Source organism: Lepus europaeus, chromosome 20 (genome assembly GCF_033115175.1).
Source record: "Lepus europaeus isolate LE1 chromosome 20, mLepTim1.pri, whole genome shotgun sequence".
NCBI lineage: Eukaryota > Metazoa > Chordata > Mammalia > Lagomorpha > Leporidae > Lepus > Lepus europaeus.
Window position 1 is genome coordinate 18,489,090 of NC_084846.1, and position 27,734 is coordinate 18,516,823.

General features: G+C 42.9%; 1 protein-coding gene across 6 annotated transcripts in view; it reads right to left on the reverse strand.

Annotated features, from left to right (window-relative positions):
* DGKB (diacylglycerol kinase beta) overlaps nucleotides 1-18,454 on the reverse strand; it is a 690,527-nt gene extending 672,073 nt beyond the window's left edge. For all 6 annotated transcript variants that reach the window (XM_062178201.1, XM_062178199.1, XM_062178197.1 and 3 more), the window contains exon 1: nucleotides 18,385-18,454. In XM_062178201.1, coding sequence (XP_062034185.1) covers nucleotides 18,385-18,454 — 70 coding nt within the window. The remainder of the gene's footprint in view (nucleotides 1-18,384) is intronic.
* Between the last annotated feature and the right edge of the window lie 9,280 nt (nucleotides 18,455-27,734).

Sequence of the window (27,734 nt, forward strand, 5' to 3'; positions counted from 1 at the left end):
CTGTGGACCTGCTACTCAGAGCATTCCACTCCCTGTGGAACACGGACTGTGTCTGGTCTCCTTCTCAGACAGCATACGGAATAACAAGTAGCATGGAGACAATTGCCCAGGAGTTTTGTCCTGTGCAGTGGCCACCCTGGAACCCAACCTTGAAAGATCTGGACACCTCTACTGTAGGCTTCAAACTGATAGTAGAGAGGGACAGATTGTGAAAGAAAGACACTAACACCATGGACACAACTTGGACTCTCCCAGAGGACTTGCTAAAGGGACATAATCTTTGAAAATATTTCTATTCCAATGTCTAGACAAGCTACATGACCTCTCAAAGAAGTTTCCTACAAGATACATCGGGTTGATGAGCAAGCCACAAGAATAACCTATCCCTTATATAATATTTGTAAATAAATCCGGGGAGTCTTAATGGAGAAGAAAGACCCATGACGGATATGATAGAGCTGGGGAAGCCTACATCAGCCCTGGACCATGCACACAGCAATCCTTGGAGGCAAGGAAAGAAAAGTGACGCGGCTTCTGCTATCTAGCGTGAGGCACCGAAACCTTAGCATATCTGTGAGACTATGAAAAAGTCACAGGGAAAGAAAATGTGAACACACCATAGTTATACAACAGAAGTAAGGACTGAAACACAAGCGAGATTTGGGAAGTTTACAAGGCAAGGTTTGGGGTGGCTTGGGGAGAACCTGAGAACCCTGGAAAAAGTAGCAGTGCCTCTTTTTCATGGTCTGTGCTATCAGTCAATTAGAAAGAAAATATTCAGAGGGCTGAGGGTTAGAAAATGTCAAAGTGCATGTGTACGATCAGTGAAAATTAGAAAAAACAGCCTGTTGAGATCCACAATGTAGGAGGGGTCTGAAGAATCAGGGTTTGGGACAATGGTAGAAGTTCCACTTGAGAAGCCTGCACCCCATATCAGAGTCCCTGGGTTAGGTTCTGGCTCTTAACCTTATTCCAGCTTCCTGCTAATGTGCACTTAAGAGGCAGCAGCTGATGATCCAAGCACTTGAGTTCCTGCCACTTACCCAAGAGACCCAGACTGAATTTCCAGCTCCTGGCTTCCAGTTTGCCCAGACCCCATGCAATTGGGAACTGAACCAATGGAGGAGATCTCTCTCTGTGTCTCTCTCTTTTTCTCTCTCTCTCTCTGCATTTCTCTTTCTTTCAAATAAATTGAATTAGTTAAGTACATAAACAATGAACTGATGAGAGGCTTGTCAGACCCACTGCCAAATTCTGCCAGCCAACATCTATCTTACCAGGATGCCTGAGCATCCTTGTAGTTTTGATTAATTCAAACAGAAACAAGGAGAGAAATCAGAGGTTACAGACAACCAAGAAAAGAAACAACAACAAAAAATAGAAATAGTTCACAAGGCAAGGATCATATGTCAGCTCAGAAGTTATATCTCAAGGAATGCTGGTGAACACCTTGAATGATTGGAATGAGACCTTCCAATCCTCACCATTATGCACAGAGATGGCTTCATGGGGAATCTCACAAGAGTCCTCTCTAAAGGACACCCCAATTTCTGCCACCAGTGCAGTCTGGGGGAGTGACTAGCATCAGCTGGTAAGTTATGTTTCCAAGGGATTCTTTCTATACTTGAACACAAAATGTCAGGGTACTGGGTTATGATGGACTGCAGGACACAACAGTGACCTACAGAAACACCCATGCTGCAACACACCAAGGAGAGTGCAAGCGGCCCAAAGTGTTGGAATCAACAGACAAAGAAGAATTCTGCAAGGAGTCCCAGGGACCATTATTATTCAGTCCACTGCTGCTGTTTCCACCCAATGACCAGAAAGTCACTTGGCCACAGTGCACTGAGGAGCTCCTGAGTTGCCAGAGAACAAAGACATCAGAGACGCCCTAAATGTAGACCTTGAACTTGTAACCAGAGAGAGACAAAGTTGGCCAGCAACTGGTTCACTCACCAAATGGTTGCAATGGTTGGGGGTGGGCCAGTCCGAAACCAGGAGCCTGAAACTCTGTCCAGGTCTCCTATGTAGGTGCAGGGGCCCAAACACTTGGACCATCTTCCACTGCTTTCCCAGGCACATCATCAGAGAGTTGTATAGCAGGGACTCAAACCGGCACTCAAGCAGACAGTGGCTTAGTCCACTGCATCACAACACAGGAACTTCTATGTTTTTTGATCATCCTGGTAGATCAGGTAATATAAGGAAATTAGCTCAGCACTCAACAGAATGTCTACAGCAGCCAATCACTGCAGAACATGATCCTGCAGGTGCAGGGCAGGGATGCAAGTGGAAGAAATGATGATTCTTCAGAGATGCCTCAGAGCTGTGCCTCATACCTGCTGCTTCAAAAATCCTTGCAGAGATGCCAAGAGCAGCGCCTGATGTCTCTGAGAAGACCCTGCAGAATGACTGACACCAGGCAAGAGGGAAGGCAGTGGAGATTATGGGGTCAGTTTTCTGGCCCAAGATATTTAAGATTTTATTAAAACTATGGCACCTGTGAGTTGAGTATAAAGGGAAGGGGAGGGACAAGGTACGCCCCCAAGATGGCTTACTGAGAATGACTCTGGGCAGTAAGTTAACAAACAAAATGAAACAAAAGACTGTAGGGCTGGCCTTGTGGCACAACAGGTTAAACGACCACCTTGCAACACTGGCATCCCATATGGGTGCTGGTTCAGGTCACAGTTGCCCCATGTCCAATCTGGCTTCCCTGCTACTGCACTTGGGGAAGCAACAGAAGATGGCACATGTGCTTGGACCCCTGCCACCCATTTGGGAGATCCAGATGGAGTCAGAGGCTCCAGGCTGATGCTGGGTTGGCCTAAGCCATTGAAGCCACTTGTTGAGTGAAGCAGCAGATGAGATCAGATCTCTCTCTCTCTCTCTCTCTCTCTCTCTCTCTCCCACCTCCCTCTCCCTCTCCCTCTCCATCTCTTTCAAATAAATAAATAAATATTTCAAAAAAAAAACCTGCATGTATTTTTTTTACATCCGAACCATCCAATCTGATATGGCAATGGACTCTCAGGAGTCACACAAACCTCCCTCTCCCCGCCAATAATGAAACTATTTCCTTGGTTCCATGAAAGCTGTAGGAGTCCTCTCATTACAGATTTCCTCCCCAAATCTCTTCTCATCAAGGCAGAGCTGTCATGAGTCCATTTCTAGAGAAAGAATTCCAGGAGGCAGAAAGAATAATACAAGCACAAAGACTCCTCTGTAATAGCCACAGGGAAACATCCCCAGAAAGACTTACCCAGCACTGTGAACTGTCCTAGTCAAAGGTGTGCTTACCAGGATTCAATTCATGTTCTGTGAAAGACCTTGGGTGCCCCATTGACCACAGTTTTGAGACAGATTTCAAGGAACACTAAATGATCTCAACTTTGTAAGAAACTAAGTGAGACACTTTCTGGAAGTCATTCATCCCTTGCTTGCAGCTCACAGAGTAACCCACGCTTGCTGCAAAGACCCCTAGGACACTGGGCAGGACACTGCCTGGGCATTTACTCACTTGCAAGGAATTCCCCAAACATTTTGTATGGGGACAAGGTAGGTGGAAAAAACTGTATTGAGATTGGGGTTATTTGTCCACTTCTCCCAAATTCATCTTTCCTATGTTCATTCTATAGTGAAAACACTTACAAATAACTTAATGGTGATCACTGCAAAAAAATGTGTGTTATGTGTGTTTCTGTGTGTGTGTGTGTGTATGAATATCTATATATTTTTTATTTTTTTTTTGTATTTTTGACAGGCAGAGTGGACAGTGAGAGAGAGAGACAGAGAGAAAGGTCTTCCTTTGCCGTTGGTTCACCCTCCAATGGCCGCTGCAGCCAGCACGCTACAGCCGGCGCACCGTGCTGATCCGAAGGCAGGAGCCAGGTGCTTCTCCTGGTCTCCCATGGGGTGCAGGGCCCAAACACTTGGGCCATCCTCCACTGCACTTCCGGGCCATAGCAGAGAGCTGGCCTGGAAGAGGGGCAACCGGGACAGAATCCGGCACCCCGACCGGGACTAGAACCCGGTGTGCCGGCGCCGCAAGGCGGAGGATTAGCCTGTTAAGCCGCGGCCCCGGCCTGAATATCTATATTTTAACAGATACTTTTTCAATAAAATGTAAGAACTATGCCTGTTTTTCCTGGATAGCCTCTAGAAAACTTTTAGTAGCTACGCGGGAGCAGTTTTATTCTCCGCAGATGAAAATAGAAAAATGGGTAAGTCTCCCCAAGCATTTAGGGCACAAATAGGAAGTGTCTCTGAACCTAGCAGTGGGGGGCCAGCACTGGCACAGCAGGTTAAAGCCCTGGCCTGAAGCACCGGCATCCCACATGGGCGCTGGATTTAGTCCCGACTGCTCGGCTTCCGATATAGCTCTCTGCTATGGCCTGGCAAAGCAGTAGAAGATAGCCCAAGTGCTTGGGCCCCTGCACTCATGTGGGAGACTTGGAAGAAGCTCTAAGCTCCTGGCTTTGGATTAGCGCAGCTCTGGGCGTTGCAGCCATCTGAGGAGTGAACCAGCAGATGGAAGACCTCTCTCTCTCTGATTCTACCTCTCTCTTTAACTCTGTCTTTCAAATAAATAAAATAAATCCAAAAAATAAATACATAAACAAATAAATAAATGAACCTAGCAGTGGAGCAAAGGCAAAAGAAAAGAAGAGATCAAAGATCAAGACAAAGAAACTGTTGAGCACAGAGCCTATGGTAACATTGCAGGAACCGAAAGACAGTCTGTTGTCTGGTGGCTACTCCTAGTTCCTGTGTCCTGGAAGTTAACTCTCACTGCTGCTTTCATGTTTCTGTATTTCCAGAAGAGACATTGATTGCCTTTATTGAAGACTACCATTTCAAGGATGCTTGGGTAGTGCACAGCCTGAAGAGATACAGATTATGATGCTCCCAAGCAAAGAGGTGTCTTTGTTTTGTTTCTTGTTTTCTGTCCATTACCAAAGCTCAGGTTCCATAAACTAGAGTTTTTCCTCCTGTGATATAGCTCACCACTTGTGTAAACATGACCTGGCTTTTCATGTTTCCTTGGGGGAACTAGAGTGGTGGAATCAAGTTAAACACGGGAGTGGGGGCATGCTGCTTGCTGTTATGTGTTTAATGTCACAATCCAAGAGTCTCCTATGTTCTTTGGGCTCCATGAATCTGGAGCAGACCAACTCACTGTTTTTCAATAGGGTTAAATCTCAGCCTCTGCACAGCCTTGGCAATGCTTTTCCTTATAAAGTGCATTTTTGGTTATGAGGAAATAGTCTTTGCTCCTGAAGGTGTCCAGGGAAGCCTTTAGAGGCTGCAGTATTTGAACATAGACTGTGTTCTAAGAGGTAGAAGAGGAGAATTCAAGCACCAAGAACAGGAGGACAACTGTCTCCTTGTCTTATAAAAGCAAAATTGCAAAACTCAATAAATAATGAAACTAGAAACATGTTATTTGGAAGAAGCAGAGATTTTGAGTTACAGAAAAGAAAAAGAACTTAGAAGGATAACTCAGAATGTTCTAACGGCTACAATAAAAGTAATAATTAACTCGCATATGATGGTTTGTGGCTTACTAAAAGCATTTCCACACATACTATTTTATTTGAGTTGCTCAGTAATTTTGTGCACTGGTCTTTATTATTTTCTTAATTACACACTTGAGAAAATCAAAGTTTTCAAATTTTATGCAACTTGCTAAAGATCAAAAGTAATAACTGTTAAGTCAACAACAGCAGTCGCTGTGTACTTACTCCTCATGTAGGATCTCTGTCCTTAACCTGTTGTTCAATGTGAATTAATGCTATAACTAGTACTCAAACAGTATTTTACACTTTATGTTCTGTATGGGTGCAAACTGTTGAAATCTTTACTTAATATATACTAAATTGATATTCTGTATATAAAGATAATTGAAAATGAATCTTGATGTGAATGGAATGGGAGAGGGAGTGGGAGATGGGATGGTTGCGGGTGGGAGGGATGTTATAGAGGGGGAAATGCCATTGTAATCCATAAACTGTACTTTGGAAATTTATATTTACTAAATAAAAGTTTAAAAAGTAATATTTTTTAACTTTTATTTAATGAATATAAATTTCCAAACTACAGCTTATGGATTACAATGGCTTCCCCCCACCCCAAACTTCCCTCCCACCCGAAACCCTCCCCTTTCCCACTCTCTCTCCCCTTCCATTCACATCAAGATTCATTTTCAATTCTCTTTATATACAAAAGATCAGTTTAGTATATATTAAGTAAAGATTTCAACAGTTTGCCTCCACATAGTAACACCAAGTGAAAAATACTGTTGCAGTACTAGTTGTAGCATTAAATCACAATGCACAGCACATTAGGGACAGAGATCCTACATGACATTTTTTAAAAATTGATTAATTTTCTATGCAATTTCCAATTTAAAGCCAAGTTTTTTTTTTCATTTTCAATTATCTTTATATACGGAAGATCGATTCAGTATATACTAAGTAAGGATTTCATCAGTTTGCACCCACACAGAAACACAAAGTGTAAAAATACTGTTTCAGTACTAGTTATAGCATCACTGCACATTAGACAACACATTAAGGACAGATCCCACATGAGATGAAAGTACACAGTGACTCCTGCTGTTGATTTAACAATTTGACACTCCTGTTCATGGCGTCAGTAATCTCCCTAGGCTCTAGTCACAAGCTGCCAAGGCTATGGAAGCCTTTAGGGTTCGCCGACTTCGATCTTATTCCGACAGGGTCATAGTCAAAGTGGAAGTTCTCTCCTCCCTTCAGAGAAAGGTACCTCCTTCTTTGATGGCCCCGTTCTAAAAAGTAATATTTTAAGAATATTAAGAATATTTAAGAAAAAATAGAGATGAATTTATGTAAATTGAATGAAATTTAAAAAGAGAAGTTTGGCCATAGGATCACAGTATTATGTTACAAATCGCTCCTTTGGCATTTTCAATCTTCCCTTTCTATTGGGTCCCTTTTTGACTCTGAGGAACACATCTTTCTGTCCTGTGCAGAACAGAGTCTCTCTGTCACTCGTGTCACTAGCTGTGGTTGTTCCTCTTTGTTTGCATGGCTAAGATGCTATTTTTTTTTTTTTTGACAGGCAGAGTGGTCAGTGAGTGAAAGAGAGACAGAGAGAAAAGTCTTCCTTTTTGCTGCTGCTTCACCCTCCAATGGCCGCCGCGGCTGGCGCATTGCGGCCGGCGCACTGCACTGATCCGAAGGCAGGAGCCTGGTACTTCTCCTGGTCTCCCAGAGCCCAAGCACTTGGGCCATCCTCCACTGCACTCCCGGGCCACAGCAGAGAGCTGGCCTGGAAGAGGGGCAACCGGGACAGAATCCAGAGCCCCGACTGGGACTAGAACCCAGTGTGCCAGCACCGCAGGGCGGAGGATCAGCCTATTGAGCCACAGCGCCGGCCACTAAGATGTTATTAAAGGAAGCTTGTACACATCCTTCTTGCCTTCTTCTCCTTTCATCCCAATGCACAGACTGTTCTTCAAAATATCCATACTGCATCACCAGTGACATTCTAGATGATGAAATCTCTGGTTGCTATCTCAGGTAACCTCACCTTCTGAAAACACTTCTCATATTCAGACTGTGGAATACCATTCATTCACTTCTTATTATTGCCTTCCCTTCTGGTTACTATTTGCCAATTGTTTTCATAGATATCTCATCTTCCAACTGTCTCATTATTATAAAGTTCCCCAGTGTTCCCTCCTGCTTTATCTGCTCTCACTGGGCTGTCTCATCTATGCTCGTGATTTGACAATGACTTACAATGCACAGGATGCCATTCTGTATCTCCAGCTCTGGTTTCTCCCTTGAGGTCCAGCTTCTATATCAAAGTATCAGTTCTACCTCTCAACCAGAGACCCTGTAGGAACCTGACATTAAATATGCTGGAAAGGACTCTCTGCTAATGTCCTGGGAAAGCGGTGGAGGATGACCCAAGTGCTTGGGTCCCTGTACCCACGTGGGGGACCTGAAAGAGGCTTATGGCTCTTGGCTTCGGATCAGCCAACTCTGGCCATTGTGGCCATTTGGGGGAATTGGTTTTTAGCCTTTCCTTCATCAAACATATATATACATATATATATATACACATAAACATATATATATTTCTTCCTCAAACTCAAATTTTATATAGTCCTTATATCAAAATTTTCAGTGTCTCCTAATGTTGTTAGACAAGCTTTTATTAGTGGTATCCACTGACACAACTTTTGTGTTTTGTTGACTAGTTCAGCCTTTAGTGTATAGACAGACAAGCATGCTCATAAACACATATGGATATAAGTTCTTTCCTTGTATGGAACGTTCCTTCATGCATCTGTGCACACTGTAATAGCTGTGTGGAGTTTCCCTGCATGACAGTATAAAATACATATTCAGTCCTTATCCTGCTTCCCAGGCATACAACTCCTAAACTCCTTAGAATCTCTACAATGCTAAATGTCTTGTCTGTATGCTATGGAATTGGCTGATTACCTGATGATCCCCTAAGTAGCTCCAGGTTGGGGCCTGATCATAGGAGAAAGACCAAGGTGCAATGAAAGTGTTGGGACTTTGAGCCTTGTACCCCACAGCATCCAGAGACAGGGAAGGGGATGAAACTTAAATTGATCACCAATGGTCAAGAGTTTAATCAACCATGCCAACGTAGTGATGCCTTTATAAAAGTCCCAAAGGGCAGAGAGTTTCCAGGAGACTGAATACATGGAGGTTCTGGAAGGGTGACCAATCTGGAGAGGGCACAAAGCCTCTTCTATCATCCTTGCCTTCTGAATCTCTTCATCTGCACTTTAGTGACATAACAAATGGGTAAACATATGTGCTCCCTGAATTTTGTGAGTCCCTCCCAAAAACTAGGGAGTGGATTGTTGGAACCCCCATATATAGCTGCTGGGTCAGATGCACAAGCAAAGCCACCTGGGATTGCAATTGTTATCTGAAGTGGTAAGGAACATTCTTGTACACTAAGTACTCAAACTGTGGGATCTGATATGACCTCCAGGTAGGCAGTGTTCAGAACTGAATCAGATTTAAGGACACCCAAATTGGTGTCTGCTGCTGGGGAGAATTCCCTCACACACTTCGGGATCACAAAAGACGTCTGTGTTTGTTATTTTCACGTGAGAGCAGAAGAAAGGGATTTGTTTCTCCCACACACTCTGCGTCATTACTCTCACCTCTATTCAATGTTTTCAAACAAAACTAAAATCTCACTTCCCTCTAAACTTCTGTCCACATGAAGCAGAGTTCGAAGCTCTCCAAGAGTCTTGCAGGTACCCCATTCAGAAAATGCACTTCTTTGTTTATCATATCTGCCATTGCCACTCTACGTTTCTCTGCACAGACTGTAACGTCTTCAACTGAAAACAGCACACAACTCATTTGTGTGTGTCGCAGTCAAACACGGTGACCAAGAGAACAGAACACTAAACACTGTTTGAGTAAATGAGGAAGGATTGCACTTCAGTCCCTCTAGCCAGCATTCTCCTGTGTGTGGCGCCTCCTCTGGCAACATATAGAAACATACAGCGAATAACAACCATGAAACTCCAAGTCAAGGAAGAAGTAGGTAGCTAAGACACCCAAGCCCTATGTCATAGTCACATTTTCAGTACTACAGTGAAATTCCAGAGGAAACGAGCTGAAAAAGAGGAGAAGTTTATTTAGTCCACAATTCTAGAGATTCAAGTTCAAGTTCAGGTTCTGAGGACATACCCCCCCAGTGACCTCCCACTGGGCCCACCTATTAAACACCACAATTGGATTGAGTTTCTATTTTCTTAGTACCATTAGCTTATGTTTAGTAACACTAACATGATTTCAGGGACTAAATTTCTGCATAAATTCAGGAGCAAATAATGCTCAAACCGCAGGACCTTAGTCATAATTTTTGTTACAATTTGTTGTAATATCACTAGTAGGAATATTTTTAAAGGTTGAGGCCATTATCCTCATTTTACCTATCAAGAAATAGGAGCTTGATGAGATCGTTTTGACTCACATCCCAAAGTAAGTGGTGGTTTATGTTGTATTCCTATGATACTGACTATACCACTAGTATTCACAAAATATTTCAGTTCTCCAGACACTGGGAAGATAGTAGGAATGTGTTGCTCTGCTCCCTTGAAGTTAAACGCAGTCATGGGAATTGCTAGTGCAAAGAACTGTAGGTAATCACCACCAGAGAGTGAGAAAGCCAACATCCAATCACAAGTTTTCTCTCATTCCCTCTCTGCCACAGCAGATGACAAGGTTCAAAGTTGATGGCTGCTCCACCAGACTGTGACTTAATTGAGGACAATGTGAGATTAAACCACTTGCTGACCCGGATTGAAAATGTATTATGAGCAAAAAATAAAGCTCGATTTTGTTAAGTCACTGAGATCTCATGAATTTTCCAATCATAGCACAGTTCAGTTCACCTTGGCCAATACTCTGCAAAAGTCGTAACTACAATAGTAAAGCTTGTTTGACCATAAATCTAAATAAAACTGAAATTTTTGCAAGTCTGAGGAATTTAAAGAAATTGATATTTTTTTTGGACAGGCAGAGTGGACAGTGGGAGAGAGAGACAGAGAGAAAGGTCTTCCTTTTCTGTTGGTTCACCCCTCAATGGCTGCTTGCGGTCGGTGCGCTGTGGCCGGCACACCGCGCTAATCCAAAGCCAGGAACCAGGTTCTTCTGTTGGTCTCCCATGTGGGTGCAGGGCCCCAGCACTCGGGCCATCCTCCACTGCACTTCCAGGGCACAGCAGAGAGCTGGACTGGAAGAGGAGCAACCGGGACAGATTCCGGCGCCCCAACCAGGACTAGAACCCAGTGTGCTGGCACCGCACGCAGAGGATTAGCCTATTGAGCCGAGGCGCCAGCCAAGAAATAGATATTTAAAGTTCAAAGAAAGTTCTGTGTCTTTGGGGTGCTGAAATAATGGGAATTTCAACATTCATGGTGATTGCATTCTTTGCTGCATAATTCCTGTATTAAAAAATCCCAGACATCTGAATACAGAAAGGCTACCAACAGGAAATTCAGTTTGAAGCAGTACAGCAAACAGGAACCAGAGCCAGATGAGGCAAAAGACATTGTGCAGCCAACATACGTTCCAGAAATACAATCTGGGTCAGAGCTAGGAACTGATGTATTCATCGATGCAAATCAGTAGGAACAGGGTCAGAAACAAGAGACTTGCATTATCTAAAACAGGGTTGCACATCCAAATTTCAGCCAGAGCGTCAGGGCAAAGTCAAGACCTTTCAGTCAGGCCAAAACATTTCAGATGAGTAGCAGAGTTGAGAAAGCCTAAATCAAAGAAAAACATCCTTATGGTACCACTATCCAAGGTCCTAATCATTCCAATACTACAGTACATTCTGCATGCCTTTTCACATTGAATCATCAACACACAATCCTGTGCAGAAACTGAGGTGTACTTCCCATCACTGGAACTCAAACCCGGTGTTACCTGACACCAAGTCACATGTTCTCAGACATTATGCTAAATGGCTCCACGGAATTCATCCTTTGTCTTTTACACAGAGAGCAGTTATCAATGCCTGGCTCAGCAACCCACATAAAAGACCATCTAACACAGGGCAGAAGAGAAAGCTAATGTCAACATCACCAATTGTGAAAGGGGTAGAAAGGGAGATAACTGCTGAAATGCACATATGAGAGGTGGTCAAGTGTCTCACATACACACACGCACACACACACAAATCTCAAAGACGAACTGAGAGCATCACACCACAGGACACTGTTTCTTGGTAAAGCTTCAGGATGCAAAAGGCCTTCACCACATTTCATCACAAGTGCTTCAGCATTTTCTTTGGGGCTCTTCTTCCCCTTCCATGTGGTTAGGAAAGGAAGAATGAGACAGGCTCCAGACTGGGAAGACAAATGTGGGTAGGATGCAGAACCCGGCCTCAATTTTGGGTGGAGAGGCACTGAAATTCACACATGGCCAAGTCCAGTACGCCAGGCTGAGACATCAGAGAGACAGCTGTGCTTCTGTGCATTGTCTTATAAGCAAAAACCCTTTAGTAGATGACTGTGGCTGATGGAGATACTAGGGTCTTAATCTAGGATTCTAGTTTTTCCAATTTTAGAAACAGTATGAACAACTCATATTTATTCATTTGCCATTCTTCATAAGAAGTGTAAGGTAATTATTAGCTTTGACCATAAGAATTATAAGGTAATCATTAGATTTGACCTTTCTCATTGCTACTTGTGCCATGGCTATCTGCCGGCTAATCTACCTGAAACACTTGATCTTCAGGGGGAATAACTTACCTCCTTCCCAGGCTCATTGTAAAGAGCCAATGAGGTTGACCTGCATACTGTACAGAGCAGATCACTACAAATATATCATTTATGACAATGAGGAGGAGGACTGTTTCATTAAATCCTACAATAACATCTTGGAGTGGCATTCTACTGTTTCCAGTGAGAAAGCTAAAGTTCATGTATTTTATGTATTATTCTCAGCGTTATGCCAACAATAATTAGAAGACATGGCAGAATTCAACCTCATTGATCATAGGCTCCCTGCAAAGCTGAATGCCTCACTCCAATGGAAGACACTGTAGGGTTCTTATTGAGAAAGAACAGATTCACCATAATTTGGGGACTTACAATGCCAGCTGCTTTGAGCAGCATGGAATTTATGATAGCTTGGAAACGTTCCCACCATAACACAGTACATTTCGAAAACAATTTACATGCTTTATAACACATTTTACATGTGCTAAATAAAAAGCTAATCCTAAGTGACTATATGTGGAAAGATCCTGAATCACCAGAAATATTATATAGATTTGACACAGAAAATATCATTGCCCATGGAAAGAAGTGGAACATCTTAACTTTTTGCTGTGTTGCAGAACTCTGGAAGGAAGCCCTGACACATCAGCCTGACAGACAAAGGATGGGCTGAGCTCGACTCTCCACACAGCAGCAGGAAGAGCTCTCCATCTTCTAACACAGCGTGGACGAATTTGCATAAAGAATGGAGAAGACAAAGACACCCCTCTCCCACACGTCCATGCAAACGCTTCCCCTGGAGTGACTCAGCCCCAAATCCTCAACAGGAACATGGGCACAGCTCACAGTGGCAGCCACGGCAGGCTCCACATTAACCGCCTTCCATATCTGTGGGCACAACACGGAACGGAGGCTGCCAAAAGCTTTAGGAGCTTCTGCTTTGAGAGAAGAATCCAGCCAGGGAGCAGAAACCAGGCATTAAATCTGCACGAGCCACATCGTGCTGCTTCTCTACGTGATCATCAAGAATAGTTCAGACGATAACAACGAAAGTCCTCCTTCCATTGAGATAACAATAATAGACAACAGTCACATTGCTAATTTCTAGGCACTGTCTTTATTACCTCACATACAGTAATTTATTCAATGTAGTACTCATAACACTGGACATACTTTTTTTTCTCCATTTTTATAAGTAAAGAAACGAGACAGATATTATTTAACATTGCTAGCATAGTCAGATATCTCAAGTATAATAAGAATATGCACTGTCTGATGTGCTAGCTGCTTCACTGGGAATGCTGTGCCAATATCACTCCCTTTAACCCTCATTGACTTTAAGAACTTCCCACAAGCCAAGAAAATAGAGCTATAAGGTACATTGTGGCAATTGTGGTGAGATTCCAAAAATCAGGTAAGTGTCTTGAAGATATGACAATCCCTGCATTCTATTGGCCTAACATGCAAGGATTTGCTTTCCTTGAGGCTGGGGTTCTGTGAGTTCATTCATTTTGCACAAAGGATCCACAGTGCCATCCCTTACCCCTTCAAAACCTATAAAACAGTTACCTGGTATACATGTATAATCTTAGCATGTTGCAAAATTTACATTAAACCAGTGGCTGGGTTTTTCTAATTTGTTTATTTAATGCGTGTAGCAATTTATTTTTTCAACATTTTCCTTTATTTAAGTAAGAGAGAGTCGAGAGAGAAACAGAGACCTTTCATCTGCTACCTTCTTCCCCCAATACTCCCAACAGCCAGGTGGGGCCAGGCAGAAGCTGGGATCCAAAGACTCAATCCAGGTCTCCCACATGGGTAGCAGGGATTTGACTATCTGAGCTACCACCTGCTATGTCCCAGGATGTACATTAGCAGGAAGAGGAGCTGGGATTTTAATGCAGGCATTCTAAGATACATTTTAACTGCTATGCCAAACACCTGCCCCTGCAACTCCTTATTGTTTAAAAAGTTTATTAATTAATTTTTTATTTGAGGCACACATAGAAAAACATACTGAAAGATAGATCTTCCATTTACAGTTTCATTAGCCAAATGGCCACAACCACAGGGACTAGCTCAGGGCAAAGCAAGGTGCCAGGAACTCAATCCAGGTCTCCCAAGTGGGTGGCAGAGACCTAAGTACTTCAGTCATCACTTGCTGCCTCCCAGGGTACATTAGCAAGAAGCTGGATTAGAAGCAGAACTGGGACTCAAAACCACTTTCTTATGGGATGCAGGCTTCCTAAGCAGCATCTAACTGCTATACCAAACATCTGGCTCCTCTTATTGCAAGATTAAAATTAAGAAACTAAATACACTCTCCCACTGTTCTAATGGGGCTTGGAGGATGTCACTTTATCTTTATTGCATTTCAAGAAGAGGCTGATCCTTAAATGCCCCTGATTAACTGATCACATGAATAGCACAGAAAATGTACTATTTTTACACTCTTTGTGATGATAAGTGTGTTTCTAGTTATATTTTGACAGTGGCAATTTATTAGCCAAGGGTAGCTTCTAATGATATTCTTAGCTTTCCTAATTAACAGGAAACCCGTTCCAGGAGGAGACCTAGCACTTTTCATGTCATCCGTCTTGACCATCTGAAATGAGTAGTGAGTGTAACGACCCTGGAATCAGCTCTGGTTTTTGTTCACAGTCAATATGCTCATTTTTCTTCTCTTAAATCCATTAAAATAATGTTCTTTATTCACTGCGTTACTGCAAGATCAATTTACTGAACACTTAATAGTCCTTGTCTCAATTTGCCTCAATGTTCACATTTAGGATCATCTCCACAAATTGGTTACTAAACAAGCATTCTTTATAGTATACAGATGGTATACGAAGTTATATTTTTCACTTCTGATGGGTTTCTTGGGAAGTAATCCTAGCAAAAGTTGAGGAGTAGCATCTATAATTAAAAGTGTCCCATAATGCTAAGTCAATTATACAAGTTGCAAACATTAATATAGCTAATAGTTCAGTAGAAATGGTTTTCTGTTTATTAATTCATATGGAATTTTTATATCTTAGTACTAGTAATTATTAATGATATTTTAGCTTTTCTAGTGATATGTTACTTATTTTATATTAATGCTTCCATAGGCATTTTTCCTGTGAATGCTGAACACTAAAAAAAAAATATTATTTTAACTGTTTGAGAGGCAAGGGGTAGGGGGAGAGAAAGAGATCTTAACGCACTGCTTCACTCCCCAAATGCACACAATGGCTGAGCTTGGGCAAGACTGAAACCAGAATCCTGAAACTCAGTCCAAGTCTCCTATGTGCATGGCAGGTAACCAACGACTCAAGCCATCATCAGCTACTTCCCAGGGTGAGTGTTAGCAGGTATCTGGAATCAGGAGTGGGGCTGGGACTCAAACCCAGGTACTCCAAGATGGGACACGGGCCTAATAACTGGTGTCTTTAACGTCTAGGCCAAATGCGCACCCTAGAGAAATAGTTCAGTGATTTAGCCAGGTTGACCATAAAGCAGAGCAAACCAAAACTCAGTGTTTTCTTTACCTGAGGGATTATATCACCACAATATCTCTTTTTTAAGTCAATTCTGAAGCTAAATTCTCTCCCTCTTGAGTATGTGTGTGTGTGTGTGTGTGTCTTATGTCTCAGTTCTCTTATTTTGCTAGTTTACAAATGCCCACCTGCTAGTTTTAGTGTTACAGCACAGGAACCCTCATTTTCCCACTCATCTTCCATAGTCTACACTGCACAGTTGACTGCGGCAGCCTGTTCACTGCCCTAACTTGAGTCACTTCCATTACTGTAGACCATTTTCTCGGTTGTCAAATTACCCTCCTTGAAGCACAGCACAGTTCGTGTCCCTCTACCATCCAAAGCCCTAAAGTGGCCCTCCCTGACCTGACTCCAGTGTCACACTACAAAGGTCGACTCCAACACATTTTTACAGACTTAACTGCACTTAACCCCTTGATGTGTGAGGTGGCAATATATGGTTTATTTTCCTTCCTTGGGTGTATGCTAAAATTTCTGTTTTAGCCTTATTATTTTGCTATTCGTTGTAAACCTCTTTGTTCAGAGTCCTTTCAAATCCTTCTTCCCTTCCTTAGCTCAAGACTAAAACTCTACAGGACTGTAAACTTTGTGGTACTGACAAAATTCTGCACAGAGAGGGAATCAGCTTTTATCTACTGGTTTGTATTCCTTCATCTTTGTTCCCTTTTGCAGCTCCTGCAGAAACAAGCAGAATGGAAACTGTGCTCAGAAATCTCTAGCTGGTGACTACACAGACAACATTAGCCAGGAACATAGGAAAGGTAGGGAAGTTTTGGAAGGGCATGGGCATGAAACACTGCATCACCCTTTCTGGTCTAAAGTATTAAGACCATAATTTGATGTCAAAAATACCTGATCACCTCCCTCAACCTGAGCATACTTGTGTTTTTATTATTATTGGCTAAGAAACTGCATGCATAATTGTGGATTTGTAATTTTTCTTCTGAATATCAAGCAGATTTCTCACCTGCTCCCTCCGACGGCTACAGCCCTCCGGTTAAGACAGGTCTCTGGTGTTGGGCGGGTGGGCATTTGGAGCAGTGGTTCAGACACTGCTCAGGATGGCCCATCTCCTACTGTGTGCTCAGTTGGAGTCCTGGCTCTGTTCCCAAGTCCTGCAGCCTATGCATACACAGCCTGGAAGACAGTGGTGGTAGCTCAAGTAGTTGGGTCTCTGTTACTACATGGGAGACATGGCTTGAGTTATGGGATCCTTGGTATTTGGAGAGTAAACCAATGGATGGGAGGTCTCTATTACTGCCTCTATGTTTCTTTCTCTCTGTGTGTGTCCATCTCTGTTTCTCAAAATAGAAGAAAAGAAGAAAGGAAGGAACAGAGGGAGGAATAGAGGGAGGAATAGAGGGAGGAAGGGAGGGAGGGAGGAAGGGATCTCTAGAACAGCTTTGAAACTTGACTTTTCAAATGACAGACACAGAGGAGTTTATTGGTGTTCCCAACTCATGTTTTTCACCCTGCAAACATAAGTGTTAGCACTCAGTACCATTATCACATCTGCTTTTTCACATGCCAAATGCCCCAACTATGCTTAACACTTCACTATTGGCCCTTCATCAAAATCAAACCCCTCCTGAGCCCCATCGCCTCCATGCTACACCATGTCTTGGTGCAGGTACCCTGGCTGCCTCAGCTGCTTCCCTCTCACTGACAAATGAAGTGGTTCCTTCTTCTCTTCCCCAGGGCTTGCACCTGAATTTGTCCATCATCACATACTCCCCTCCACACTCACACTCCTACACATTCTCTGCCCCTCACTTTTTCTCCACTCATCATCTCCAAGTCCTCCTCTTCCTCCTGTCCACCAACTGATTCCCTTTCTCTCAGTACTTCCACCCAGCTGCGGGTCAAATGCACAATTGAAACTCGCTTTGTGAAACAGTGATATTCCTAAAAATCTACAGAAAATAACAGAGCTATTGTAAATAGAATCTTACTCCATGTGTGTAAAGAATTTAAAGAAGTGAATTATCATGGTCTACCATTTGTATCCATGCACATGAGTGGCTTTAAAGCAAATTCCTCTTTCTTTTTACAATTCTAACTCCACCTCCATGATGGATCTATGACCTGCCCTTTGAAATGACAGGTTAATGACCAGGAAAGAAAACACACACACACACACACACACACAACATTTTTTTTTCCATTCCTCCCGACATCTCTGAGATTCTGACTTCAGCCTACTGTGACTCCTGGTTGTATTTCCTCATTTCTGACTTCAGGCTCCTGGCTTCCCTCCCCTTTCTGTGTTACAGGGGTACTGCTCTCCTCTCTGCCAGCCCTTCTCTTCACCGTGTTGCACCTGCAGTGTTTCCCAAGCTTTGTTCCGTGCCCAGTATCCTGGTGTTTTCTTGTAGGTCTGACGCTTGACTTAACCTACCTTTGTTTTGTCCCGTGCCAGAAAAGGAGTCTCCAGTAGCTCTGTTTGTGAGCACAAGAGACACAGCCTCTGTATAGCGAACAGGATCTGAGATCCATTCTTGCAAATCAACCATACCTGAGCGCAGCTGCACAACGCTATGGCATTTCAGCATGAATACTTACACTCGGCATATTTCTGGAGCTGAGAAAATTCGGAGGGGCTGAGATGGGCCCATTTTTCCGGGTTTGTCATGGTGCAGGTGAGGTGCTCCCTTACATACCAAGTGAGGGAGATTCACTCAGGGACTGGGCAGACTGGATGCCTCAAAGTCTCCACATGGCAGGATTCAGGAGAAAACACTTGCAAGCTTTCAAAGCTCGCAATCTGTCCACTGGGAGCTGCCGTGGGTGACTGTAGTTTTAGTAACGTGTTCTAGTCCTGAAAATAAGAAAACACAAAGATGGAGAGCACAGCACCACAACACAAATAAACAATAAGCGAGTTTTAAAATGTTAAGAATTTTTCACTCCCAAATACTGTATTTCAATGCTATTTTTAATATAATAAGCCAACTATAATTGCTCATTCATTCTTTAATGACCATTTTGTATACATTTCCTAGTGCTAAATTATAGAAATAAAGAGTATAAAACTTGAAGAACTGCTTTCAAAGTCTAGTTTTATAAAAGTAAATATATTAGTATTCAGTTTTCTAAACTACACATTCTAAGAGCAGACAAGATTATCTTTGTTAGCAAACCAAACTAACAAATTGTTTAATAACTAAAGACTATGTATAACATCTGGAGCCACATTATTAGACTAATGAGGTCCTTTATCCCACTGCATGCTGGGTAACCAGACTCCCAGTCACTGGTTGGAATGATGCTGAGTCACAGTGTGCCTAGCTGCAGTCATGCTCATCAATTAGGGGGCTGGCAACATTCTTTCTCACAATCAAATAAAGAGAAGAAATTTTAGCTTTATACTTTTTTTAAAAGATTTATTTATTTTTATTTATTTGAAAGGCAGAGTTACAGAGAGGCAGAGGCAGAGAGAGTAAGAGAGAGAGAGAGAGAGAAAGGTCTTCCACTTGCTGGTTCACCTCCCAAATAGCCGCAGTTCCCGGAGCTGTGCCGATCCAGAGCCAGGACCCAGGAGTTTTCTTCACTAAGGTGCAGGGGCCCAAGGACTTGGGCCATCTTCCACTGCTTTCCCAGGCCATAGCAGAGAGCTGGATCAGAAGTGGAGCAGCCGGAACTCAAACCAATGCCTATATGGGATGCTGGCATTGCAGGTGGCAGCTTTACCTGCTATGCCCCAGCTTCAACTCCTATACTTTCTTAAAATTCCAATAAATGTGCCAGGGAAAGCAGCTCTCAATGCTTAGTACAAGGCTTGCTCAATGACTGCAGATGATGCTTAGTTTGAATCATTCTTTCAAGTCAATCCCTAGGCTGCCATGGACCTGTATTACCCAGCTACTCCTGCAATGGCAGTGAACATCACCGGGTTTCAACTTTGTGTCTCAGTAATCACCCAGACAGGCACTGTCATCTTGAGAGAAAATGCAGTATTTAGGAAGAATTACTTGGTGTCTGAAAGTGTATCACGGAGGGCTTGTTTATGCAGGTGTCATTACTGATGCGACAGGACTGACACAGGTGAGGCTCACTTGACCTTGCTGCATGTTCCATCTCCAGCCTCCCGCTTGTTCCCTGGTACCAACCCCAAGGCATCACCAACCATCTTATGTCTTTTTAGAAAAATGTGGGAAAAGAGCTTTTTAGTTTCATTTCTTCAAAGTTCCTGCACTCAGCTTTCCAGCAGGGTGGCTTACTATTTAATGATAAAAAAAACAAGCAAACAAGAACCTGAAGATACTGATGTATTAAACGACCTAACTGCTAGGTCTCTTTTCTTTTCCCGGGGGTCCCTCTCGTGAGTTTGTGGCAGCAATGCAAATCAGGAGGAGTGGCAACGTTCCGCATACATGTCTGCACGTCACCCACCCATTTTCTTCCTGCTGATTTCATCCTGCACTTTGATTTGGTGCTAATTCTGCCTCCCTCCAGTTCCATGAAGTCTTTTGTATAAAACAACATGTTCTGACCTCCCTTATCCAAAGAAAGACAGATGATTCAGCCACAGTTGGCCCATTACGCTCTGTCTCCTAGAGCTTTACACGCTGAGTACAGTGATTCAAGGACAGGGAGAAAGCAGCTGTACCTGATTCATTACAGAATAATTGGAGACCTGTCCTTGTCTGATCAGGCCTGACTGTCCAGCTATCATGTCACTTTCAGGAACCAGTGATATTCTTCCAATAAAGGACTGCACAGTTGCACATATCAAGACAGTACGTTGAACTCCACACACGTATACGATTATTATTTGCTAACAAAATGTTAAAAGAACATAAAATTTTAGAAATCTGAAAATAGATCCACCATATGACTTAACCCTTCCACTGCTGGGAATTTACTCAAAGGAAATGAAATCAGCATATGGAAGAATTCTCTGTAACCCCATGTTTATAGCAGCTCAACTCACAATAGCTAAGATTGGAATCAACCCAGATGCCCATCAATTAAAGACTGAATAAAGAAATTACATTTGAGATCTTATATATATATACACACACATATATATATATGTATATATATATATATGACAGAACACTATTCAGCTATAAAAAAGGAAATCCTGACTTTTGCTACAAAATCAATGAATTGGATACCATTATGCTGAGTGAAATAAGCCAATCCCAAAAAGCCAAATATCATATTTTTTCCCTGACTTGTGGTAACTAATATACAGAGTACAAAAATAATGCATATAAGTGAAATTGACATTTTGGGATGTGATTATTGTTTATAGCCATCATGTATACTCTTGAGCAACAGTGGTTTTTCTACTTGCTACTTGTTGAATTATTTATCTAGTAGAAGGTTAAACCTATGATTATAAAGTAAATTGAAAGTAAGTCATTGTAAACATTAAGAGAAACATAAGAAAAGAAGGAGATAACAGGGTGGGAGTGAGGGGAGGAGAAAGGATAGGGTGAGTAGTATCAATATGCTTTTACAACTGTATATATGAGCATTGTGGTGTAGTAGGTAAAGCCACCACTGTGACACTAGCATCCCATATGAGCACCACTTCAAGCCCCAGCTGCTCCACTTCCAATCCAGCTCCCTCTAATGCACCTGGGAAAGCAGCAGAAGATGGGCCAAGTGCTTGGGCCCCTGCACCCATGTTGGAAACCCAGACGAAGTTCCTGACCCCTGGCTTCAGCCAGGCCATGTCCTGGCCATTGTGGTTATTTGGAGAGTGAACCAGAGGATGGAAGATCTCTGTCTGTCTCTCCCTCTGTCTCTCTGTAACTCTGCCTTTCAAATTAAAAAAAATGAATCTTAAAAAAAAACTGTATATATGAAATTTGTTCCCCTAATTATACATTTAAAAACTAAAAAAAAAAAAAAAATCACATAGGCCCTGATCTGTTTATGTTATCTAAACCCCAAAAACCTGAGCTGATGATAATGACAGTTCATTTATGCATTCAAAAATGGTTGTTGAGTCCTGCTATGTAGCACACAGATAGAGAAAATTAGGCACTGCAGATAGAGCAAAGAGCAGAACACACACAGATGAAAACAACACTAACTCCAGCTTCATTGAGAGCCTGCTACATGCATAAAACCATCCCAGGAGCAGTGGTATGTCAGGTCATTCAGTCTTCCCAAAACAACACTGGAGTGGGCACAGATGGCCCGCCCTTAAACTGGAAGCTGGTAGGTGTGCAGAGACTGCTAGTAGTCCATTCAATGTCCATTCCCCTGGTTTCCTTGGGAACAGATCCCTATCTTTATCAAGTGAAAATATAACCTTCTCAATGACTGCATTCCCCAGATTCCTTGCATGAAGAAGTGGCCGATGAGAAGTGAGCAGATGTCAGGTCAGGCATGTTAGAAGTCCTGTTAGAGGGGACAGCAGTGCCCTTTTGGCCATTTTCTCTCCCCTTCCTCCAGCTTCCTCCTTGCAATGTTGACCCACTGGCTGTGAAGCCAGAGTTGTCTACACTGTAGAGACAACTTTTTTTTTTTTTTTTTTTTTTTTGTAGAGACAACTTTTAAAACAGGCGCCTCATGCAAAGGATGCTGGAGCCCCACCAAACAGACCAGGGTAGCCAAACAGCCGACTGTGGAACAAACTCATTCCAACACCTGCTTTGGTAAGTGTGGTTTTACTGGGGGCACAGAGATACCCACTAGAGAAACAAGCAAGAGGTCCACTTCTGAAGGGATTTCAACGCTAAATAAACAGGCTCAGCGATTATCCTGAAGGCAGCACAGGGATGTGAAACAGACCAGAGCTGTCCTCTCCCCAGCACCTTCAGAAAATGTCAGTATTTTCATTTGGTTCTTTTCTCTCTCACTTGCGCTGTTGCAGTAGCTTCTTAACTGGCCCTCTCCTCCCCTCCGCTCAGACAATTCCAAATCCCCTTGGTGTCCTTGAGTTGTCACAACCTGAGATGATTCCCGAGGCCTATGCGACACATTATCAATTCATAAATTATAACACTGACAATCCCATCAGGGCTCAGAACGTCTCATATTTCTCCTAATTCTGCCGTGAGCAGACAAACAGTAAAATAAATAAGTTAGGTAATAAAATGTTACATTCGAAGCAAATTAGAAAGTAATGGAGGGATGGTGCCTATGAGTATGAAATTATAAACCGAACGGTCAGGTGAGGCCTAAATGATGGCAGGTCACCAGTCATTTCGAATTTGAATTTTTCAGACCTAAGCAGCCAGGGCACATGCAGAGAATCTTCTTCTAGCCAAACTTTAACTAGCTGAGTGGCATAGCCCAAGTCTTTATAAACAGAAATGCCGCATGCATCATATGAACTCCCAAGGTGCAGCTGTCACACAGGTGATGAGAATGGCGGCGGAGCTTTCTCACAGTCCCTGTCTCTTCATGAATGGGCAGAAAGAATGTGACATTCAATTGGGATTCCCCACTGCGCCTCCATGTATCTCCTGTTCCTCTGCACAAGGCTTTCTTTAGAAAAGAGAGTGCCAGGAGAGATCCACATTGCTGGCTTTTAGAGAACTGGCTAATTCTGGCTTTCCCATGGAGTTGGCGGATGTGCCACTTTGCCTGGTTGGTGTCAGGAAATAATTACGTTGGGGGAGTAGAAGGAGGCTCCTTGGCCCTTCGTGCCTGAGCTAGAACACTTTTTCCACAATTAGGGAAGAAATCAGTCAATCTCCTCCTGAGGAAGCCATTGGGCCATGTCCAGAGAAATGATTCTGATAGTTACGTGTAGACTGTTCAGTAACCGTCACAAGTCAGCACGTCACTCAGTGCTCAGACCTGATCAACATTAAGGCATGCTGAAGAAGACATGTATGCAAATTTAAAGTGCACAATCACTGAAGATATTGACTGGGACTCAAGCCTCCCAAGCAGTAACCAATGGAAAAAGATCCTAGGGGAGAGAAAAGACACAGATGAAGTTGAAGCAGAATAAATTAAATGGAATATTAATTCCAGCCACTGCTTCGTAATTAGATGTTCATTTAACCATGAGAGGGCACCATGCCTGATGCAGAGGACATAACCAAGCTGAACAGATACTGTACCTGAATTCTCAATTTTCACAGAGAGGAAAAAGACAAATATCATCCATTTTATCTGATAGGTGGTAGTTCATACAGAACATGAAAATGCATAAGAATGAAATGACGTGCTACAATTTGATTACTGTTTATAGCCCTTGTCTATATTCCTATGGAACAGTGATTTTTCTACTTTTTACTTATTGAACATTGTGGTTAGTAGTGTGGTTAGTAGTAGACCATTCCCAGCTCCATCTGCAGCAGGCAACAGATGCAACAGGAATGAGAACTTAGTGAGAGGATTATTTGGGAAGTGTGGGCAAGTATAAAGGAAGCTTGCAGAGGCTGGCATAGGACCCTCCACCTGCAATTGTTTGGAACTTACTGACCTTACACCCAAAAGTATAACTAAGGATACTGTAGTTAACACACCCAGGGCAGGTCTACATAGCAGGCCAGCTGATGGGAGCTGTCATGATTTGAATGCTTGTCCTCTGTGACACTCAATTTGAAAGCCATTTGCCATCATAAAAGTATTAAGAGGTGGACCCTTGGGTGGTTAAGAGGCCATGACCCCATATCACAAGCAGGATTAAGGCCATCGTAAAGGACCTGATTGACTTTCTAGTGCTCCTTTGCCTTTCTGCCTTTGGCCATGGGATGACAGAACAAGCAGGAGCTCGCTTGACACTGGCACCTGGATCTTGTGCCCTTGAGCCTCCAAAACTACACATAGCTGTCCACTACAAACTGCCCAATCTCAGGCATTCCATAATAGCAGCATAAAACTGACAGAGACAGAAGTCACAGCCTTAAGAGACAGGACAGGTCCCTCATGGAGAGACCTAGTAGGCAGGAGATAGGACACCAAAGTCCCTGATGTCACCTTTCTGCAAAACCTCAGTTCCCAGTTTTTGTTAATGACCCAACTGGAGCTTAAGTGAGAGGGCAAGGATCACCAGCACACCACAGCCTCACAGGGCAGAAAGCAAGAAAAAGCACAGGGTGAGAGGAACTGCAGGCGCACCCAGGAGCTGTCCAGCACATTGCACAAGCCTGCAGTGGGGAAAAAATAGTCAAGACAAAGCGTCACCAAGTACTTGTCGTGAGAGATTAAAGACAGACCGTCTCCTCCATCTCAGTCCCTACCACCACACAGAATATACTAGGAATACATAGCCAAGGAGACAAAAGAGGGCAGGTGTTTGGCTGATCAGCTAAGGTAGCAGTTGACATCTACCATATCAGAGTGCCTGGCTTTGACTCCTAGCTCTGACTCCTGATTCCAACTTGCTACTAACGCAGACACCAGGAGGCAGCAGGTGACAGCCCTGAGTTCTTGCTACCCACACAGGAGACCTAGATTGAGTTCCTGGCTACCAGCTTCAGACTGGGCACAACTCTGGCCGTTGCAGGCAGTGGAGGGAAATGAAGCAGTGGTTGTGAATGATCTCTCTGTCTCTCCCGCTTCTCTCTCTAAAAAAAAAAAAAAATAGATACAATTTCTTTCCCTTCTCTCTCTCAAATAAACAGATACACTTTCCATCACAAAGAGTAGAGAACAAAAGAGAAACAAAAGAATACAGCAAGGAGAGTATAGAAGGCACTTTCAAAAGTTGCTGGGCAACTACATAAACTGGTGCTGGAAGCATCCATTATCACTAATCATTGGTAACCTCAGCTCAGCAATTTGTTTGAAGTGGTCAGGTCAAATTATACAGAGAGGCTCAGTGGAGCTGAGCTTAGGAGACGACAGTGAGTGTCATCAGCCTTTCAGAAGTGTGATTACGAAGGAAGGATGATTATGGAGCATCGCAAAGGAGTGATCCAGAAGAGAACGGGAAATCCAGGAAGATGCGTTCAGGCTGATTTTTGTAGAAATTACTGGAACGAATTTAGATTGATGAGAAGGGTTTATTAGTGAGAATGGTTTAAACGTCAGCAGTGACAGGAGCTGACTAGTGTTTCAAAGCCCTTGAAAAAGGCAACAGGAGAAAAATTCCAGTAAACATGCAAGGGCCAAAATTAATCTTAAGGAGGTGGATGGATACAAGTAGTTCTGTGGATTCAGTGTTTAAAACACGGTAGACTTCCAGTTGATTCCTTCTGTTTTCTCAAGGATGTATAAATTCCAGTTATCAGCAGAGAGTTAAGGTAGGAGACAATGGGTCAAACAGGAAGTAATAGTTGAAAGATGAAAAAAAAGACAAAAATGTAGAAAAGTGATCCAACCGAAAGTTTGTAATAAGAATAACAGAGTTAAAAGCCAAACGGATATCACTATTCATTAATTTAGAGCCAAGGCAATTAACCAGCTTTTACATTATAAATGCATAGATGAAGACATCTAAACAAATAAGCATGTTCTTGCCAGTTCTGAATCAGGTGGAACTGCATGCCCACTCAAATCACTCAACCTATGTGAGCCTCCATTTACGTTCTCAAGAAAATGGGTACCAGCATTTAAAGAAATAACATCTGATTTAGCGGCCAGATGGCGGAATAGGAAGGGAGCACACTATTAGTCCGGGGGCAGAGGCAGTTTAATAAAAGTGGAGGTACTGCAGGGTCAAGGAAGAGTAGGGGATGAAACAGCAGAGGAAACTCTTCCGGAACTAGTGATTCACAGTGGACCTGCGTGGAGAGCGTGGGAGCCCAAGTTCGGGACACCAGCGGCAGACTCAACACACCAGCGCTGGAACGCAAGGTTAGCCGAACCTCAATAGCCTAAGACACCAGCAGGCAAGCGGAAAGAGGAGGCTAGAGGGAACGAGGCTTGAAACTCCGTGGGGAAAAGTTCACCAGGCTAACTAGAAGAGAGAGAGAGGAAAAAAAAAAAGTGACCGATACAGACACAAGTTTCTCTCTCTCCGCTCACCTCTCAAAGGCAAGCAAGACAAAGAGCAGGCGCCATTTTGGACATACGTCATAAGCAGGGCGACCTCAGGTCTGCACCGGCCCTGAGCCTAGCAGAAAAACCTGACTCTGGGGGGAGGGGTGAAATAACAGGAGATTAGCATCTAACTTGGCAACCCAGTGGGAGACTGCAGGAGAATTGGAGCCCACACTGAGGGCAGCAGAGATTCCCTGTGTGGTCCGTGGGAAAGAGCTTCCGATCTCTGGCTCCTGTGGGTATATCATTTGCCTGCTAACTACCTCCAATTACGTTCAGCTGTGCGGAATTACTTCCCTTTTGAATCAAAAAAAGAAAGAGAGATTTACCACACCTAACCTGGGAGTGTCATCTTTGACACACCCTCAACCCTGAGGAACCAAACAGAGCTCTCAGTCCACACTCATCTCAAGCCTCTAAGGCTCCACCAAAAGCAGACAGTCCACTTAATATAGAGCCATAGTGTAACAAGAAAAAACACCACAGTGAAGAAACCAAATATCTCCAACATGCCATACAACAAACGCAAAAACCGAGGTAACAAGAACAAGGAAGACACTATGACGCCCCCAAATGAAAAAGACACCCCAATTCAAGATTATGAAGATGATGAGATCAAAGAAATGCAAGAAGCGGATCTCAAAAAATTGGTAAGAACATTAAGAAGTTCTCAGAAACATATTCTTGAACTACAGAAATCCTTAATGGACAAGATAGAAAATCTCTCTCATGAAAATGAAATATTAAGGAGGAATCAAAATGAAATGAAACAACTAGTGGAACAAGAAACTGTGATAGTGATGAGAAATCATAATGAAATGAAGAATTCAATAGATCAAATGACAAACACAATAGAGAGCCTTAAAAACAGAATGGGCAAAGCAGAAGAGAGAATATCGGACTTAGAAGACAGAGAACAGGAAAGGAAACAGCATACCAAAGAAAAGAAGAAGAAATTAGAAATCTAAAAAATATTGTCAGGAATCTACAGGATACTATTAAAAAAC